The 18173-nt window shown below is 33.8% G+C and overlaps 2 protein-coding genes across 2 annotated transcripts; one reads left to right on the top strand and one right to left on the bottom strand.

Moving 5' to 3' along the window:
- Window positions 1-5015: 5015 nt before the first annotated feature.
- On the top strand, window positions 5016-8101 carry LOC118048906 (auxin-responsive protein IAA13). The gene is made up of 5 exons (XM_035058757.2): window positions 5016-5697; window positions 6315-6634; window positions 6955-7069; window positions 7566-7627; window positions 7727-8101. The coding sequence occupies exons 1-5, from the start codon at window positions 5333-5335 to the stop codon at window positions 7774-7776; spliced, it is 912 nt and encodes a 303-aa protein (XP_034914648.1). The 5' UTR covers window positions 5016-5332; the 3' UTR covers window positions 7777-8101.
- A 2246-nt stretch (window positions 8102-10347) lies between these two features.
- LOC118048907 (3-isopropylmalate dehydratase large subunit, chloroplastic) lies at window positions 10348-16442 on the bottom strand. The gene is made up of 15 exons (XM_035058758.2): window positions 16208-16442; window positions 15962-16099; window positions 15619-15789; window positions 15022-15174; window positions 14839-14907; window positions 14639-14755; window positions 14075-14149; window positions 13849-13926; window positions 13646-13741; window positions 13454-13503; window positions 12647-12701; window positions 12328-12459; window positions 11426-11473; window positions 11169-11327; window positions 10348-10750 (listed from the first exon to the last, which is right to left on the bottom strand). The coding sequence occupies exons 1-15, from the start codon at window positions 16256-16258 to the stop codon at window positions 10610-10612; spliced, it is 1533 nt and encodes a 510-aa protein (XP_034914649.1). The 5' UTR covers window positions 16259-16442; the 3' UTR covers window positions 10348-10609.
- Window positions 16443-18173: the final 1731 nt, after the last annotated feature.

The raw sequence follows: 18173 nt of genomic DNA, 5'->3' as shown, positions 1-18173 counted from the left end.
TATTAGCAGATAATATTTCTCACTTTTTTTTTTTTTTTTAACGATGAGGAATTAGGATTTATGTTCTTTTTTTACTGTGAGGGAATATACAAAGAAAACAATATTTAACTAAAAACTATTTATTCGGTAAATTTAACTATAATTTAATTATTGACAGGAGTTTGGTCATCAATATTTTCATTTATATTTGTTAATTTTTTTATAATGATATATATCCATCCAATTTTTATTTTTTTTTTGTTCTTTCGTTAGATTATAACCCAGACATGAAAATGAATTCATTTTTACCATCCAAGCTATTAAGATTTCACAAACTTGTACCTAGGATTTAAATTAAGTACGAGGTCTGTAGTTTTATATATATATTGATGTGAGGAGAGAGTTAGAAAGGCGAGTGAAGGCGAGAGAGAGAGAGAGAGAGAGAAGGTTTGGTTGAACTGTGAAAGAGAAGGAACGGCGGCCGGCAAAAAGAACCAGGTAGGGGAGGAGGGAGGGAGGAGGCGTGGGGAGAAAACAAAAGAAATTAAAATGATGGCAACCATCTAAACGTAGGCCTCGAAAAGGCAGCAAGATTAAGCTACTCATTTTGGAAGCACAATGTCCCTTTCGCCCACATTTCTGGGGCCATTTCGAAGCAACCTTCCGTACCAAGTCATCATTTTAATGGCCGCTGCCTAGGTTTAGATTAAGCTACTCGTCCAAGGAGAAACCCCATGCGCCTTGGCCTTCTCTGTCCTCCCAGCTATTATCTGTAAACAAGAATCCCAAAAGGTTACTTCCGGCACCCCTCCTCCTGGTCCGCCACTTCCTGCAAAATAAAGAAGCAATGTCTTAAGTTAGTCTCCTAATTATCGACTAATTCTCAGTTGTTTTCCTCGATTAAGAAATCATCTTAATTTAATCCTTCACCTATTATAATTTATCGTTTGAGTCCCCTACCTTCTATATTTAGTTATAAAACCTATTTAAAATTAAAAAAATTAAATTAATTCGATCTACTTAAATAGTTGATATCATCTATAACATGAATTGGTTCAAACAAGCCATGAATGTTTGAGAAATTGAGAGAGAAAAAGAAAAGAAACAAAGATTTAATACTGGTTCGTAATTTCTATATAGACAAGGGACTGATTTGTAGTTATCCCATTCCTTAACAAGCTTTTAACAAAAAGCGTCGAGCTATCTGGGGTTGAAAAACTCGAAGGAGGGCATTCTGGTCCCAAATCCTCCCCGGCCAGCCGCGTACCCTGTCACTGACGTGGCACTAGCTGGTAGCTTGGAGGCACGTGGATTGGCTCCCACGTTGTCGGCTTGTCCCTTGAATCAGACAACCTCTTACCTTCCCTAATCTTTGGATTTCCCGTCCTAATTAATCTTCATTTCACTTAATTAATCCCCTGCCTTCCATTTCCAACTGTACAATTAGCCTTTTTTTTTTTTAATTCTTTTATTTTCCAGTACCAATGTAATATTTTTCCAGCAAAGCTGTTTCACTACAATAGATGATATTATAAATCTTTAAATTAGTGGGATGTATTAAGAAAATTTCTGATATTATTGTGTGTTTGGATGGTTGTAATTTTGTAGCAACTTATTATCTTTTTTTTTTTGAATTTGAGGAAACCCCACCATCTAGAAAGTGTATTTTATGATGTTTAGGTGAATGAGTAAAACTTCGGTTGTCTCATACTCTTATAAAAAATGTACGCCCTAACTCGAGACTTATTATACAAATCTAAAGCTATTTGTCACCATGTTACATCCCTTATTGGGATGTGTTTATAGAGTTGCTAATATATTAACAAACCTCTGCCCATACTTTGCTTTGTCAGTAATTATATTCAACCTTGAAACATATTAATATTAAAATGAATTGTCAGAATATATATATAAACAGTTTTAGTGTGAAAAAAACTAACCTGAAAATATCTCTAATCATTAAAAAAAAAATTATTTCTGTAATGGTTTCTCAAAAAAAATCCAGTGATGGAGCAAAAACAAAGTCATTAATGTATACCTTCCAAAGATTGTTGGTTATTGCAATAAAAAAAATAATTTAATTAATTAAAGATCACATTTTTAATTTTTGTTATTAATGTATTTATGTTTAATTAGTAAATTAATGTGTAAATATAACCCAAACTTTACTATTTATTTAGAATCAAATCACATATTGAATTAAATTCAATTTATAAATATATTTAAATTTAATTGATAATCTATTATAATTCTTATGTTTATAATGAAATACTAAAGTATATATTTAAATTCAATTATATTATTTGAAATACACTTGAAAATGAATTGAATTGACAATCTCGACTATTTTTTTTAATTTAGAAATATTTTTTGTTACATTAATCCTTTTTCTTTTTAACTAGTACCCTTATATTTATTTAAAATGACATGAAATATAGACATTTTAATGAAGATATAAATAGACCTATATTATATTAATTGTTTATTAAATATTTGTTGAAAATATACATGTTGGAAAAACTTCTCCATTAAAATATTTTCATTGGAATGTTAAGAAACAAATTCTAGAAATATCCCAATAAAAATTCTTGATTTTTTCTCAAATCAAACTTAAATAAAATAAATATCAAATTAACACAAATCACATAGTCAAATAGACAAGTCAATGACTAAAATAATTTTAACAATATTAATAATTCAAAAAAATACTGAATGTAGAGCTCTAATAATTCAAAAGACATCACCATACAAATCATGAAAATAAAAAGTTTCAACTTCAAAATAAATTTATGAAACTTGCATAAATAAGTTTGTGGTACTTTCATAAATATTACTTCTAACTTTCATAAATATGACATATTACATATTACCAATCCTTTTTTTTTTCAACCATTCATTCAAAGCGTGGCTCTTTGAATATTCAAAAAAATATTCCACTAAAATTAGAATGATTTACAAGTCATTTAACAATTTCAAAAATATTTGATCCCTCCAATCTCAATTTTCTCATTGTTTCAATTATCCCGACCATCTTTCAAACTTGATGTGCAATATTATTCATTGCAATTAGTCATTTCTTTAAACTCCAAAGTAAAATCATTTGTCATTAGAACTTTTTATTTTTTACTTTTCAAAGATGAAGCTATAGACAATGATGGAGGAGTTAGGAAGATGAAAGAAGAGACAAGAAAAAGAAGATGGGTTATGAGATTACTTTGTATAACAAAGTAGTGGTTACTTTGTGGTGTTTGAAAGGAAAAAATACAGGAGAGTATTTTTAGAATATTGTTTTCGATAATAATTTTAAAAGAAATTATTATTGTAGTAAATCAGAAAATCTCTTCTCTTACTTGCTTTTGCTTTTCTCTTTTCATGAATTGAATCTCATTTGAAATTTAAATACAAAAATTGATTTAAATCAATATCTTAAAAAGTATTAAAAAGTGTTTTAAGTACAAAAATTGATTTAATGATATAAATTGAATTTAATTCACATGATTCCAGACAATCCATTAGTACTCTTGATTATTGTGACAGGATCTAGTAAAATATTTATCTATTAGATGTATATATTAACTTTTTTAATATTTTTATATCATTTTAATATTTTAATATCAAAAATAAATTTTAAAAATTAAAAAATAAAATATTATTTTGATATATTAAAAAAAAACAATTTAAAAAACTATAGCTAATATACAATACAAAACGTTCTTAGTGTATTTATGTATTTATGCCGTAAGGATCTATGCATGCACAAGCCTGCGTTTCACCGGAAATACGAAGGATACAGAAACCTAACACAGGCTCTATAATACTTTGAGAGATTGGTTCAGCAGCCGTTGTGTCAGGTAACATCAATAATATATGTAGATTCGATTCTTCAACCTTGGATTTGGTTGTGATTTTCTTTTGTTTTATAAAACTCTCTGTTAATGATGATGGAGGCATTTCAGAAGAATATCATCGACGGGACAGAAAAAACCAGCAACCTCTCTCTCTCTCTCTCTCTCTATATATATATATATATATATATATATATATATCAGCAACGCTTCCACTTAATTAATTCAGGATTTATTAAATCTCCATTTATTTGCTAAACAATCAAGCGAGTTAGAGACCAGCTCCCTGGCCAACAAAACACACAGCATAGAAGTGGTCCCTTTCAAGATAGCTTGGAATGATAAATATTTGGTTAAAGAAGAGTGTTGCTGTGCCTTTCTTGCCATTGATCTCAAGCTTTTTCCTGCAGGCAGCCCTGCTGTCCATCGATAATGCATCTGATCTTTAGGTCTCAACTTTCTAAAACAAGGGTTTGTGCCGCTTGTCCTTAAAATAGTAGACAGCGTATAGGAAGAAAGGAAGGTGTATAGCCCAGTAGAGATTAGTATATGCTTTTGCTTGTAAAAAGACTCGAGCTTTAGACTTTAACCTATGCTTTTACATTAAAGCTAAGAGACACCTAAGCCCCAATTAAAGTCTCGGTTTGTTCTTTAATCACGGGTCATTAAATTATCATCATCGTCGTCTACATCTGCAACTTTTTTCAAGAATTCTTATCCTATTTGGGCATCCATTACGATATTCCTAAGAAAATTACTACAACTTAATTAGAATCATTATAGTTTGTTACCCTTTTCTTAGTTTTAATCATACATTATATTCTCCTTTTTAGCTGCACGAAAACCCCAATTGAGCCAAAGGCCTCTCTCTATCTTTATCTGTCGTGATTTGATACTTGTATATGTATGTGAGTTGAAACAAAAATCTTATTTTTTAAGATTCTCGATAAAACGAAATTCTAAAATAAATCGATTGGACTTGAAGGATTATATTTCAATATTATTGCTGGTAAATTCACACAAGTAGCTAGATTTTGATTTTTATAACTCCATAGGCATCTATATCCTAGTCTCTTTAAAAGGACTACTCTCGAGAAATTAAACAGTAAATTACGGTAGTTATTTTTTAAGAAAAAATGTTTATTCTTTATTGTTATGGGTGGGAATTCTTCATTTAATTTTGTGTACCAACAGAGAAAATCAGATTCTAAACAGACATGATGATCATGTCAAGAAAAATTGACAGTGTGTTGTGGACCTGTGTTGAGAGTGCTTGGCGCACTAGCAGACATATGGCCCCACGGTCATCACTTCCTCCACCACCTTCCTTCCACCCCCTAGCTACAACTTACCTCCCCTTTCCCTCCTAATTCCTGTACTTCTAGTGCTGGTGCCCGGTATTTTTCTCCTTGTCTCCTATACTGTTACGCATTCTGGTTTCTTCTCTTTAAGAAAGCACACTTCTTTAACCTTTTCTTGAATCTTGAAAATTCAAAGACTGTATCTTGATGATGGAAGGCTGTCTTGGTTTACTTGGTGGCGGTGGTTCCTCTGGAGCCTCCACAAATAAGTCCACACTGTCAAAAGTGGAGGTGATCGAGGCTGAGGCAAGTTCATATCCAGTGGAAGCTGAGCTAGAGTTGGGTCTGGGGCTGAGTCTTGGTAGTGGTGGAGGAGGAAAGGGTAAGGCAAATGCATGGGGTGAGTGTGGTAGAATCTTGACTGCCAAGGACTTTCCTTCGGTGGTCTCTCAGCCTCAAAGGCCCAACAACAACAACTCTATGCCTTCTACCTGTGTTGTTGGTGCTGTTTCTGGGACTAAGAGAGCTGCTGACTCTGTCTCCCATGAGGGTGGATCCCCTACTGCTGGCAGGTGGCGACTCCATTCTTTGTTATCTGTTATTTTTCTTCAGATTGAATCTACTTTGTTCAGTTACTAGAAAAGTTTGGTGAAATTTGCATATTTTGACAGTATTTTCTTTCCTGGTGATTATATGTTGTCGTTGTGTCTAATAGACATTCTTTTTCTCTCTGGTCTAGGGGGCTTCTCTAATCTTCTTATTTTCTTACCACTCTATCATAGAACTAAATATATATGCATAAAGCTTCAATTTTTCTATTATCTTCTCTCCGTTGCTTGCTTCTATATTGTGTGAAGCAAGTCGTTTTGTAAACGATTGCTTCTTTTACAATACTGAAACTTGATGTGTTGTATCGTCCCTTGTTTAGCTGTCTTCACTTGTATCTGCTTGTTTGCTAGTTGATAATATTTTTTTCTTGTTTGCCTACGTTTCCTGATTTATCCATGTTCATGTCCTTTCTCCTCCTTTGACATGAAAGAAAATCTTGAATTTTGTTTTTGTTAATATACAAAGCTTGCTTACAGGGAATTGATCTGTCTGTGCGAACTCTCTCTTCCCTTCATAGTTCATTAATTTCTCCTTTGGTGGTTTAAGTTTCTGATTATATTAAATTTCTTCCTGGGAGCAGTCAGGTTGTGGGGTGGCCTCCTATAAGGGCTTATCGGATGAATAGCTTGGTGAGCCAAGCAAAGGCTGCAAGAGCTGAGGAAGACAAGGGAATTGGTGAGAAGGATAAATCCAAGGAGAATTTGAAGAAGAAAATCTGTAATGGTAACAAGACCAATGCTACTGGTAATGAAAAGGGGCATCTTGGATTTGTCAAGGTGAATATGGATGGAGTTCCAATTGGAAGGAAGGTAGATTTGAATGCCCATGCTTGTTATGAAACATTAGCCCAGGCATTAGTGGAAATGTTCTTCAGGTCCACCACCACTATCAATTCCATCGGTGAGACGGTGGCCTTTATTTCTCTATTTTAATTTTGAAGTCGGATAGAAGCTTGGATTTGATCTTTTGTTTGCCACCATGGATTTCTTTTCATCAATTGCAATGCAAATTATATAAGTACACAGATTCCCTGCCTACAAAAATCCTGGCGATAAACCTGGTATAATTTCCATTGCAAATGACAATAAGCACAGCATTGTACACGTTTGATTGCTTCAAAAACATAAGAAAAACTAGCTTGTTTATTTATATTCCAGTACCTGTACTGTATATTTTGATGTATTCTTATACTGACTTGCTGGTTTTGTATTAATTATCAGGTGGACAGAAGCAACTATCAAAGCTCTCTAAGCTATTGGATGGATCGTCTGAGTTTGTGCTCACTTATGAAGATAAAGAGGGAGACTGGATGCTCGTGGGAGATGTTCCTTGGGGGTACGCAACTATCATTAACTGTAAATTCATATTACTAATTAGGAGAGGTGAGAGGAGGCGGTGTGGTGGGTGAGCAAGCAGGTGTGTCTGTGTCATTGTTTCTTGGCGACCTTGTCAATTGAGACAATCAGTGGGGAGCAGAAAATAAGCTGTCACTCTGATTGTGAACTAAGCCTACCTCACCCCCACATATTAAGCTAAGTGGTGTGCGCTATTCCTCTACCCATACCATGTTCTGCAACATGTCGCTTTCTAGATAAATATGGATCAAGACATTTAGTTCCATCAGCTGAGCTTTCGCACTGATGGACCATGATTCCATCTGCTGTGATGTATTATTTCTCATCAGTCCTCAGTTGTTTAACCAGGTTGACTGAGTGTATGTAGAACTCCTGAGAAACGTATCGAACCTTCCTCTCTGAATAGGAAAAAATTGCACTGTTCATGCATTCAATTTCTAATGCTCTTGCGTGATTTCCTTTTCATTTTTTTCCAGGATGTTCCTCACCTCTGTGAAAAGGCTTCGAATCATGAGGACCTCAGAGGCCAATGGACTTGGTATGCAAAGTTTTCAATCAACTGTTCTGTGTTTGCCTCCTAGTTTTCCCACTTATTTTTGCTTCTCCTAACACTCTAAGACTGCTTGATTGATTGCAGCTCCAAGACTCCAGGATAGGAATGAGAAACAAAGAAGCAAGCCTGTTTAGCCGCTGCTGCCTCATCATTTTAAACTCCTGTAACATGGAGACACTCACTGCTTGAAAACAGATAGAGAAGTTGATGAATCAGAATATTTTGCCAAGATTGTTCCTTCTTTTTACTGTTTTATCCGGTTTTAGCTGAACCAGTATCTGGTTCTAGCTGGTTTTTGGTTTTTGTAGGCGATATTCATTTTAGCTTCTTTTTTTTTTCATCTTATGTGGTGCTGCCAAACCGGCATCGCACACTTGACTGCTTCTCATACTGTAAATATGGGAGTACTTGATATCTAGAGTGGAGTTTGCTGAAATCTAGTGGACTCAGTTTAGTGCCTGTGTGGTTTGATGCTTGGAAGTTTTCATGTTATCGGTTGGCCATGTTTTTGACATGTTTATACTTTAATCCATTGATTGTATGCCTGAGGGTTGGCATAACTGCATTGATTAATTCTATCTTCTTGCGACTAAAACGTCCACTTCAAGTTACTCTAACCCTCGTATAGTAACTGGTGCAGCTCTGTTACTTGATAGTTGAGCCCTGCAAAACGCAATTCTGATAGTTGGCATGCCACCATCAATAGTAAATTCCACCATCACAGTTCTTCCATTTATGCAACAGATGATATTTGCTGTTCATCACGTTCTTTCAAGCACAGCAATCCTAATTAATACACTAAACCAAGAAGGGCTGATCAGTAAATGTTACCTTCTCCAAACTGTTTCAGTTTTGGCAGAAATTAAGAGAGTGGCTAAGAAGAGTGGTTGTGATTATCTACCATTATGGAAACTTGACAAAAGAGGAAAATGGTCAAAGAAACATGAGATTTTTTACTTAAACCTGGTCAAAGAAATTCATTATGTAAATTTAGTTTTTTCTTCTGGTAAGTCTGAGATTCACGTAACCAAAAAATGCAGCAACAGTAATTTCACCAGTAGATGACGTAGAGCATGTTTAATAGTACATAATTCAGCTGCAGTCTTCGGTGATGATCTTCTCTTGTTTGAAGGGGAAAATATTACTCCATGATAAACCTCGCTTTGAGTCCTGTCCTTTCCTTTTGAAGAAAAAACATCACCCCGTGATGAACTTTTGGCAGGAACAAGTTGATTGGGTGATTTTCTTTGTTTTTTGAAAGAAAAAGGAGAAGACAACAGAAGGGAACTAAAAACCAAAGGGCCTGGGTTCAAGTGCATATAAGCCAATAAGTGAAATCTGGGTTAAGAGATTTTGCTCCAAGAATTGAGACAAACTTGATGTCTAAGATTATGTGATCATTTCGATTTTGACTGCAGATTACTAAATTGATCAACAGTGCGATCCATTAGCAAATTGACTTTCCTTTATAACAGTAAATGATTAAGGGACAACTGTATTCTACTACTTTTCTTGAAAGCCCTCATCAGTGAAAGGCCTCATGCTTAGTTCTTTCTTAACTTTCTTTCAACTGTTCTGAGGATTTTCTTGCTGTTTCCCACAACTTGCAAGGTAAAGTGAAAAGACGTCTTGTATTTATGCAGAAGACTGAATACCCTTTTCTCAGCCAGGCCATGAGGTATAAATTACTGACCCGCCATCAAAGGTCCATTCTTTCACTTTTGTCTCCCAAACACTCGTCATCCAGGGAGAACATCAAGCAAAACATGACTAATAATAGCCTTGGAACCCCACAGCTGGAAAGCTTTCCAGTCGTACTGATAGCATCTTATGTATATATGTGCATACTGGCTCCACTGCAATCTTAGGAATGTGCTGACAGGTGAAAGAGAGTAAAGCAGCAATTATGTCCATTTGAGAGCTGAGACATTTCAATTGTTTATAAGATCGTTACATTTGATGCATTTTTTCTTGAACACTTTTACCTTATAGTTCGGATTGGTCCACCATCTGGTATTTGCACCAAGTGTAGGAACAACAACAGGCTACAAAATTGTCATGGATGATTGCTGGACGAGCTGTTATATGATAGTTTGACTCATTTTATTCCTGGGAACCAAATGGGGCCTTAATGATCTTCGCTTTCCATGCATGCTCTACAAGAAATGCAATTCAACGGTTTCAAGTTGAACCCCATTGAAATTGTCCAGATAACCACATGAGATATTTATTCCTCCAATGTCCAAACATAGTCTTTTCAGATTAACTTGCATTTACAAGCTCTTAAATTAACAACCATATAAATTTTTAGTAATTATTATATTAGCAACCATAAAGCTAGAACTTAAAATCACAAGGAAAACAAATCATTTAATCTTAAACTCTTATTACTTGAGTATCTACTAAATTTTTATTTTTTTTTCTAATCATTTGATATATTGACTTTAAAAATAAATTTTTAAAATTAAAAAAATATATTATTTTAATATATTTTTAAATAAAAAATACTTAAAATCAATACTTGCATATAAACTATCCCCTTACCTTAGCCCTTTGAAGAAATAAAATTATTGTTCAGAGTAAATACTCCTGTTTGGAGAGTTTTCATCAATTTTGATTTTTTTTCTTTAAATTAATATTTTTTCAATTATATCAAAAATAAATTTTAAAAAATATTATTTTAAACTATTTTAAAAAAAAGTTACTTTCAAAAACAACAAACCCTGATAATAGGGTAAAGTGCCATTATAAGCAACATATTCCATCCGTACCACAATCCCTTGCACAAGAACACTTCAAAATGGTTAAAGTGCGATATTGTACCTCAAGTAAACATGTTACATTCAAGCAGCACAACGATTGAGACATGCTAGAAATTTTAGGACTCGGAATAGCAGCAACTATTTATTCTCCCACATTACTAAATTACGGTACAGTTTTGTGTGCAAAGTAACATGACATCAATGCCTACTGCAAGAACTCCCTTGGATCAGTGACAAAACCAGTCAAAGCAGATGCTGCAGCCGTGTAAGGAGAAGCAAGATATATCTGGCCTTCCTTGTGTCCCATACGGCCAGGGAAGTTCCTATTTGTTGTCGAGACGCAGACCTGTAATGACAAAGCCCTTGCAGCAGTTAACAGAATATCTGAATATCATAAACGCCTCCCTCAATCTTTTCCAAGTCAGAGAGTATAACGCAGGAGTACAAATGGTAGACAACGATGCATAACGGTAACTTATAGCGGACTGGTAAAATAATCAACTAGATTTATATATCCGACATTCTCGTCCAGGATGATTTGAGGTAAAGAAAGGGAAGAAAAAAGGTCAAGAAAAAAAATGTTATTTTCAGCATTTCCCTTCAATTGTTCTTTGGAATCAAGCAAGGCCTAAACAAGCTAATAATCCAGCACGTTATGTTCAAGAGCTTATTTATAGCAGAAATCAGGGAAGAAACTCTAGAAAGGCAGAATAGTCAACCTATACGTGTTACTAAGATGTAGCAGGAGAAAAAAATTAACTTACCATAGGCTCATTCATGCGAGCATGAGTGTCTTTAGGGCCTCCCAAACAGGCACCACAGCTAGGACTTGCAGGCGTGTCACACCCAGCTTCTTCAAAAATCTGGGCGCAAGTCTTGCCACCAGATCCTGGTACTGGGAGAGTGTATACGTCCATCCAAACCTGTAAATTTTATGATATGAATATGTAATGTTACATGTATAATGAAGTACTCTACAATTAATCCGCGCATTTGAAGACAGTTAATAAGCATTGCAAACCTTTTGGGTAGCAGGGACAAGGAATGTGGGAACTTTGACCTTTTTACCCTGGACAAAAATCGAAAGGAAAAATCAAGTCTAAGAAGAGGGATGGAACCAATGTAAGGGTTAAACCGAATCTCAGTGTAAAACACTACTATTTGCTACAAAGATTAAACTGCCAGACTACCCTAAATCAAATGCTCAGAGCTATTAACTCCTATCAATTGTGCCCAAGCACATTTGCATGCCACAACCATACAAATTAGCAAGCAAAAATGAGCATGAAGGAAGAATGATATTCAAATTTTACATAGATGACAATCCAACTTAGTCATCAGAAATGAGTATACTATGGAGGAAGAAAGATATTCAATTTTTTATAGATGAAGGACAGAGAAAAGCTTACTAGCACCTGCAATGAGTTAGATTTAGAAATCATTACATGTGGGGTTGTTTATAGACTCAAAATTTTCATAGCTGTCTATGATCAAAACTACATATAATGGGCCATAAGTGGCTAACTTAGAACTCGAAAAAAGACTTCCTAGAAGATTCTAGCTTCAACAAAAATACCAGATAACCACAGCAGGAACTGCACAGATTTATAAATATAATCCTAATAAAAATATCCCAATATCTATAAATTAAAAAGATAAAAAAAAAAAAAAATTAAGCCCTGTCTAATTAGGAATCAATATCAACCTGAGGATATGATTGAATTTATACTTTTATTGACCATGGTTAAAAGGCCCACACAAGTAGAAGTGCTAACAAATCAAATTGAAATTATTATAAAAGTAAAAGCAAAATTTCTTCCTCGGTAGCTGCTTCAATTAACTCTATGCTGAGTTGAAATAACAACCCAACAGTCCAGCAGCAATAACATCATGAAATAAGTAAAATAGATATATGGCTCTTACAGAAGCTAGAAAAACTTTGGCTACAGCCATAAAATCCTCTGTTTTTCCACCAGTACAAGATCCGATATATACTCTGTCAATTTTAACATCTCTGCATTCTCTTGCTAAAGCACGATTGTCAGGAGAATGAGGCTGCAAAAATATAAGATTGCATCACTTCTTCAATGGTAAAAAAGCAATCTCCAAGAACTAAGAGATAATAGCAGCTTTTGTAATAGAATCAATATAGGTCCATCAAAGTTTTGGTCCCCCGCTGTAAATATAGAAAAAAAAAAAAAAAAAAGTCCATAAACTCAAACATAAAAAAAAAATCACCCACCTTTGCAACCAATGGCTCCAATTTTGAGATATCGAATCTGTACTCTGAAAGAAATCTAGAAGCCAAAGAAACATGCCATCACTATAAATGAAAACCAAAATCACGACATGGAACTTCTTATCACTATTCTAGTAGTGACTACCTATTACAATAATAAAGTTAATGTCATGATCCTGCAGCAGAAAAAATAATATAGTGTTCAATGACCTTTGAGTTTTTTTTCAAATCAGTATAAGAGTTTCTAAAAGACCAAATTATGGCACTGACTGCCTGAAGACAACCTTAAAGTTACAAAAAGTCAACTCAATCTATATATGCTCAATGCCATAACTTTAATTATCCATATCACATTATAAAATTTGATTGCTTTAGATTATTTAGTTAATGACTGAACATGATTATAGAAAAAATGATCCAAAATCTAAACAGAATTTTGATATATGACCATTTTCCTATAAACAGTACATATATAGAGCATTTTGTTTTATTTTTACAGATCCCATTATAGTCACCAGAAAACCAGACGAAGTAGAGATTCTTGATGACTATTTTCAGCTGGGAAAGCCCCAATTTACCACCCAAAAAACTCTATTAAAAATGATTCAATACTTTTATTGTCTAAGGTAGTTTCATCAGGCAGATTTTTTCAAAACCTTTTTCAAATTCCAAATGGAAGGAATGGAGAAACCAGTCAGTCAGAAATGTATTCTCAAAACATCATAGGGTAACTAAAACAATAAGTAAAAAGAGAACCCTAAGAACTTAAGAAATTAATTCTTGGCAAACACGTAGTTTGCACAAACCTACCTTGCTTTTGCATCACTATAAACTGGTTCATATGGCAGAGTCGTTTTATCCTGTGCACAACAAAATATAACATTGTAAATTCTTGCTAGGAAAAATAGCTCAGAATCATGCAAAAGAAAATATCGTCCATAATGAAAACAGAGAAAACGTAAGCAATGATGAATAGTCCATCTAAAAATCAGTGAGGCATACCTCAAGGTACTTGAATGTAGTGCTATCAGCAGGGACAACACCATTCTTTCCCCCAGCTTCAACAACCATGTTGCATAATGTCATCCGCTCTTCCATCTATATCGAAGACAGACAATAAAAAAATCAATAGAAGAGCAATTTAACTAGCACAGATAGTACCTGAAGCGCATATTGCTCGCCTAAAGATACCGATGGTTACTCACAGTTAAACTTTCAACAGTTGAGCCAACAAACTCCATCGATTTATATGTGGCACCAGCAACAGATATTTCACCAATAATCTGAAGAGTGACAGCAAACATCGCACAATTGATACAGAAAACAGAAGTTAATATTTTTAAGCATATGTTAAGTGGCAATTTAAAGGAAACAAATGCCTAAGACCGGCAATTTAAAGGAAACAAATGCCTAAGACCCAAGTAAACTTACTTGCAAAATTAAGTCCTTTGCTTGCAAATAATCAGGCATTTCACCATCCATTACAAATCTCAGAGTTGGGGGCACCTGCAAATTTAAGAAGCAAAATCATAGGTAAATAAAGTTGGCACCACAATCAATTCAATCCAGATGAGAACACAAATTTGTAGAAATGACAAAATTAACACATCTACAAGCTCAAAAAAATATGAATAACAACACAGTTTGATTAACTTTTCACAAACATCAAGTTCTTTGTGCTTTTGAGAACTATGGCTTATAGTGACTTTTAGAACATCCAGGTGCAGGAACGTAGAGAGCGCACCTGCTGCTTGCAGTTTAAAAATACACAAGGAATGAACAGAATAGGCTGATGACTTAATTCAAATAGAATTAATTTTCTTCATAAAAAGGAAACAAAACCACCAGGTTAATGACAGGTCAAAGGGGAACATGAGGAGTTAGGAGGGGGGGGGAGCCTCGATCCTATAGATGTGAGGTCATAAGATCAAGTATTTCATGCACCCTATACAATATAAGAATAAGGATGCAAAATAAAGGATCAATTTTCCAAACCTTGAGCAGGAGCTTCCCAGTGCCTAATACAAAACCAGCATCAGTGTTGCCAATTCCAGTTGCGAATTGGCCAAATGCTCCAGCAGTACATGTGTGTGAGTCTGTTCCTAACAGGACCTGAAGTTCATAATGGATGATTACTGGCTTTCCTTCAATATAAATGATAAATTTGACAACTCAATGAGGGTAAAAAATTGCACCTCTCCAGGCCTGCAATGACCTTCTTGGGCAAGTGCAACATGGCATACACCTTTGTAGTCAGGGTTAGCCTGCAAAGTCACAAAGTAATATGCACATTCAATGTCAGAAAATAGCAGTAACCACAAATTCATTACTTAAATGTATAGAATTTTTTAATTAAATAAATTGTCATTGAACCATACCTTGAAGTTACCAAGATCCTTGATATCATAGAAGTACTTTATATTTTGCTCATTGCAGAAATCTCTCAATATATCCACATTGCGATTTGCACGTTCGTCTTTAGTGAATATATAATGATCTGGTATAATGACAACCTTTTCACGATCCCAAACCTGCAATTTTTAAAGAGCGAGTCAGGTAGGTACTTTGGAGCACAGAAAAAAAAAGACTAGAGATACAAACAGAGAGAGAGGGGGTCGGAATATTGAGAGTGTCAGTTCTTGAATTCAAGAATTAATTCAAAGATTATGCTAAATGGGAAAAAATATGGTAGAAATGAACACCATTTGCCATTTATTGAAACCTCTGAAGTAATAAATGGAGTTTCTGGGCATCAAATGGAAATTGAATCAGTGTGGTATTTCATGCAGTATTCAAGAAAACAGAGCCTCCGAAGTATTAGGCTCCGTTTCATGCAGCATCAAACACCCGTATCATGGTGAACACCTTGTTTTACACTCGCACTACAAGAGCCCGTTCAAGTACCCTATTTTCTTCAAAAAGAATCCGAGAACTACTTGCAAATGAAAAAAAGCTAGTCTAAAACAATCGAATACCTTAGCATCCTGTCCAAACTCTTTCTTGAAGATCCCAATAGAACCAGGGCCACAAACATCATGGGTCATCAAGATATCAACGTTGACCCAAACATTCTCACCTGGGATCAACTGGGGCTTCTCAGAGGCTCTAGCAAAGATTTTCTCTGTCATTGTCAACGCAGTCTTGACCTACAAATTCACCATGAGAAAAACCATCACCATGTTAGCACATCAAATCAAATATTGGAAAAATGAAAAAGACAGCAATTAAAATAAAAAAAGCTTTACATCACCTAGTCAGAACCAAAACAAAATAGCTGGAAAAACAAAAAAGGAATAAGCAAAACAAAAGGAAGCTAACCGAGCCAGTTGTGGCAGGCCTGCGCTCTGATTGCTGAGGAGCCATGACCGATACTATTTTTTTTGAAATTGATTTCTTGCATTTGGGGATCGAAAAGGGTGATGGTGATGATGAAGAAAAGGCCGACAAACCCGGATCCTTCAGCATCAGAAAACAAACAAATCTCAACCGAGTGCATAGTAACGGAAACCAGAACAAAAAAAAAATTTGTAAAATGCAAGAAGATTGTGATAAAAAAGTCTAAACCTTTTTGGTGATGAAGAATGTGGAGTTTGGAGAAATGGTAGAGGAAGTCATGACTGGCAATGTTTGATGATAAAAACCACTGCTCTGCTAGTGTTTTAAGTTAGCAATGCTGTGTTTGGTTCCTGCCCTGTCTTGTCCTTAGGAAGAAAAAATGGAGGCTGCTATAGAGAAGAAGAAGAAGAGCACGCTCGACACACGAGTCTGCTAGTAATACAGGCATGCGATTTGTGGCTCTGATGTGTCCGGTTTATTTTGTATCCTACCCTGTTACAAATATGACTAATTATTTGACCCGCGTTCCATCGCGGGTCAAATAATTTAATTCATATATAATAAGTTTTTTAAAAGTATTTTTTAGTCATAAAAAATAAAAAGTTTGTATATACCAATTAATGTAAAAAAAATGTTAATAATAAGTAAAGACTGGACTAAAAAAACCAAGAAATAAATATAGATTAAAATATTTAATTTCATATCATAATAATTTTAATAACTTTGTTCCTTTGAGTAATTTTTTTATTTAATCATATGATTTTTTATGCAGGTAAAACATAAAAAAGTGTTGACAGTAACTAAAATATAAACTCAAAAAGTAAATAAATATACATAGATAGATATATTTTATCCCGTGACATGGGTCATGTATCCAATTATATCTAATAATTTTATTTTTTATAATAAATTATTTAATCAATCAAATAATAATAAAATTAGTCCACGCTATAACAAAGGTTGGAGCAAAAGAATTCTCGAATTCCAAAAAAAAATATAAGTATCACTAATGTCTTTCCTGGAAAAACAAATAGATTTTAACTAAGAATTCAAAATTAGTTGCATACTTAATAATATTTTTATCTAATATGAAAATGAAAACATATTGGATTTATATAAGTCAGCCCATATTTACCATTGAAACCTGCGAGGATGATCTTGCAAAAACCAAATTGAAAAATTGAGTCCTCAATCAAATTAATTTTAAATGATGAAATTGGTAAAAAATTGAGTTTAATTAAAATAAAAGTTAGTGAATTCAAGTCAACCACTCAAACTCTCAAAGCAAGTTAAGCGCGTCATCAAATTCAATAATTTTTTTATCTCAAAGATAATTTTCCATTTAATTATACAGCTATAAAGAGGACGAAGATTTTTTTGTATTAAATATATTTAAAAAAAAAAAAAGCAAAACCCCTCTAAATCTTCTAAACTCATGTTAATTTCAAATTTGCAACCCGTAAAATCATAGACACCAGCTTAATTAATAAGCTAAATTCTTAACTAATTTAATATTGAATGATAAAACTAGAAAAAAAATATTAAGTTAGAAAATTCATCAAAATAAAATAAATAACAATCAAAAGAATGATAACTAGATTTGCCAAGGGAAAAAATTGGAGGACAAAATCATTAAAAAAAAATCCAACCATTGAAATTAATTCAAACAAAATAAATAATAATTAGAAAAATAGAGACCAAATCTGACATGTAAAAACAATAAAAAATGATAAAATTGAAAAAAATCAATTTTACAAACTACTTCAAATGAAATAAATAGTAATAAAAAACGAACAAATCTGAAAGGAAAGCAAATTGAATGGTTGTTTTGAGAGTTTGCAGTGCTACAATAATAAGAAATTAAGGTCATCGAGCCACAACATAGTTTTAGCCATCACACATATTGTCCAGGAATTAAGAGGACATTGAGACAATTTGAAAAGGATAAAAATGCATATGGATACAGACTGAATAAAACTCTACTTTTAATGGTATTTAAGTTATTTTGTTGCGCTTAAAAAAATTAAAAAAATACCCTTACATGCTAGCTTTGAAAAAAATGAATATAAGGGTATTAAAGTCATTTCACAGGGTGTTACGAAAGTGAAAATACTTAATTGGCCCTTTTAAATTTAACAATGGCTAATGAACAATTATGCAATTATCGAATTCCCCATGGTAACTAGTTTTTTTG

Source organism: Populus alba, chromosome 10, assembly GCF_005239225.2.
Source record: "Populus alba chromosome 10, ASM523922v2, whole genome shotgun sequence".
NCBI lineage: Eukaryota > Viridiplantae > Streptophyta > Magnoliopsida > Malpighiales > Salicaceae > Populus > Populus alba.
Note: the sequence above shows the minus strand (reverse complement) of the source record. Positions and strands in the feature narration are given on the sequence as shown.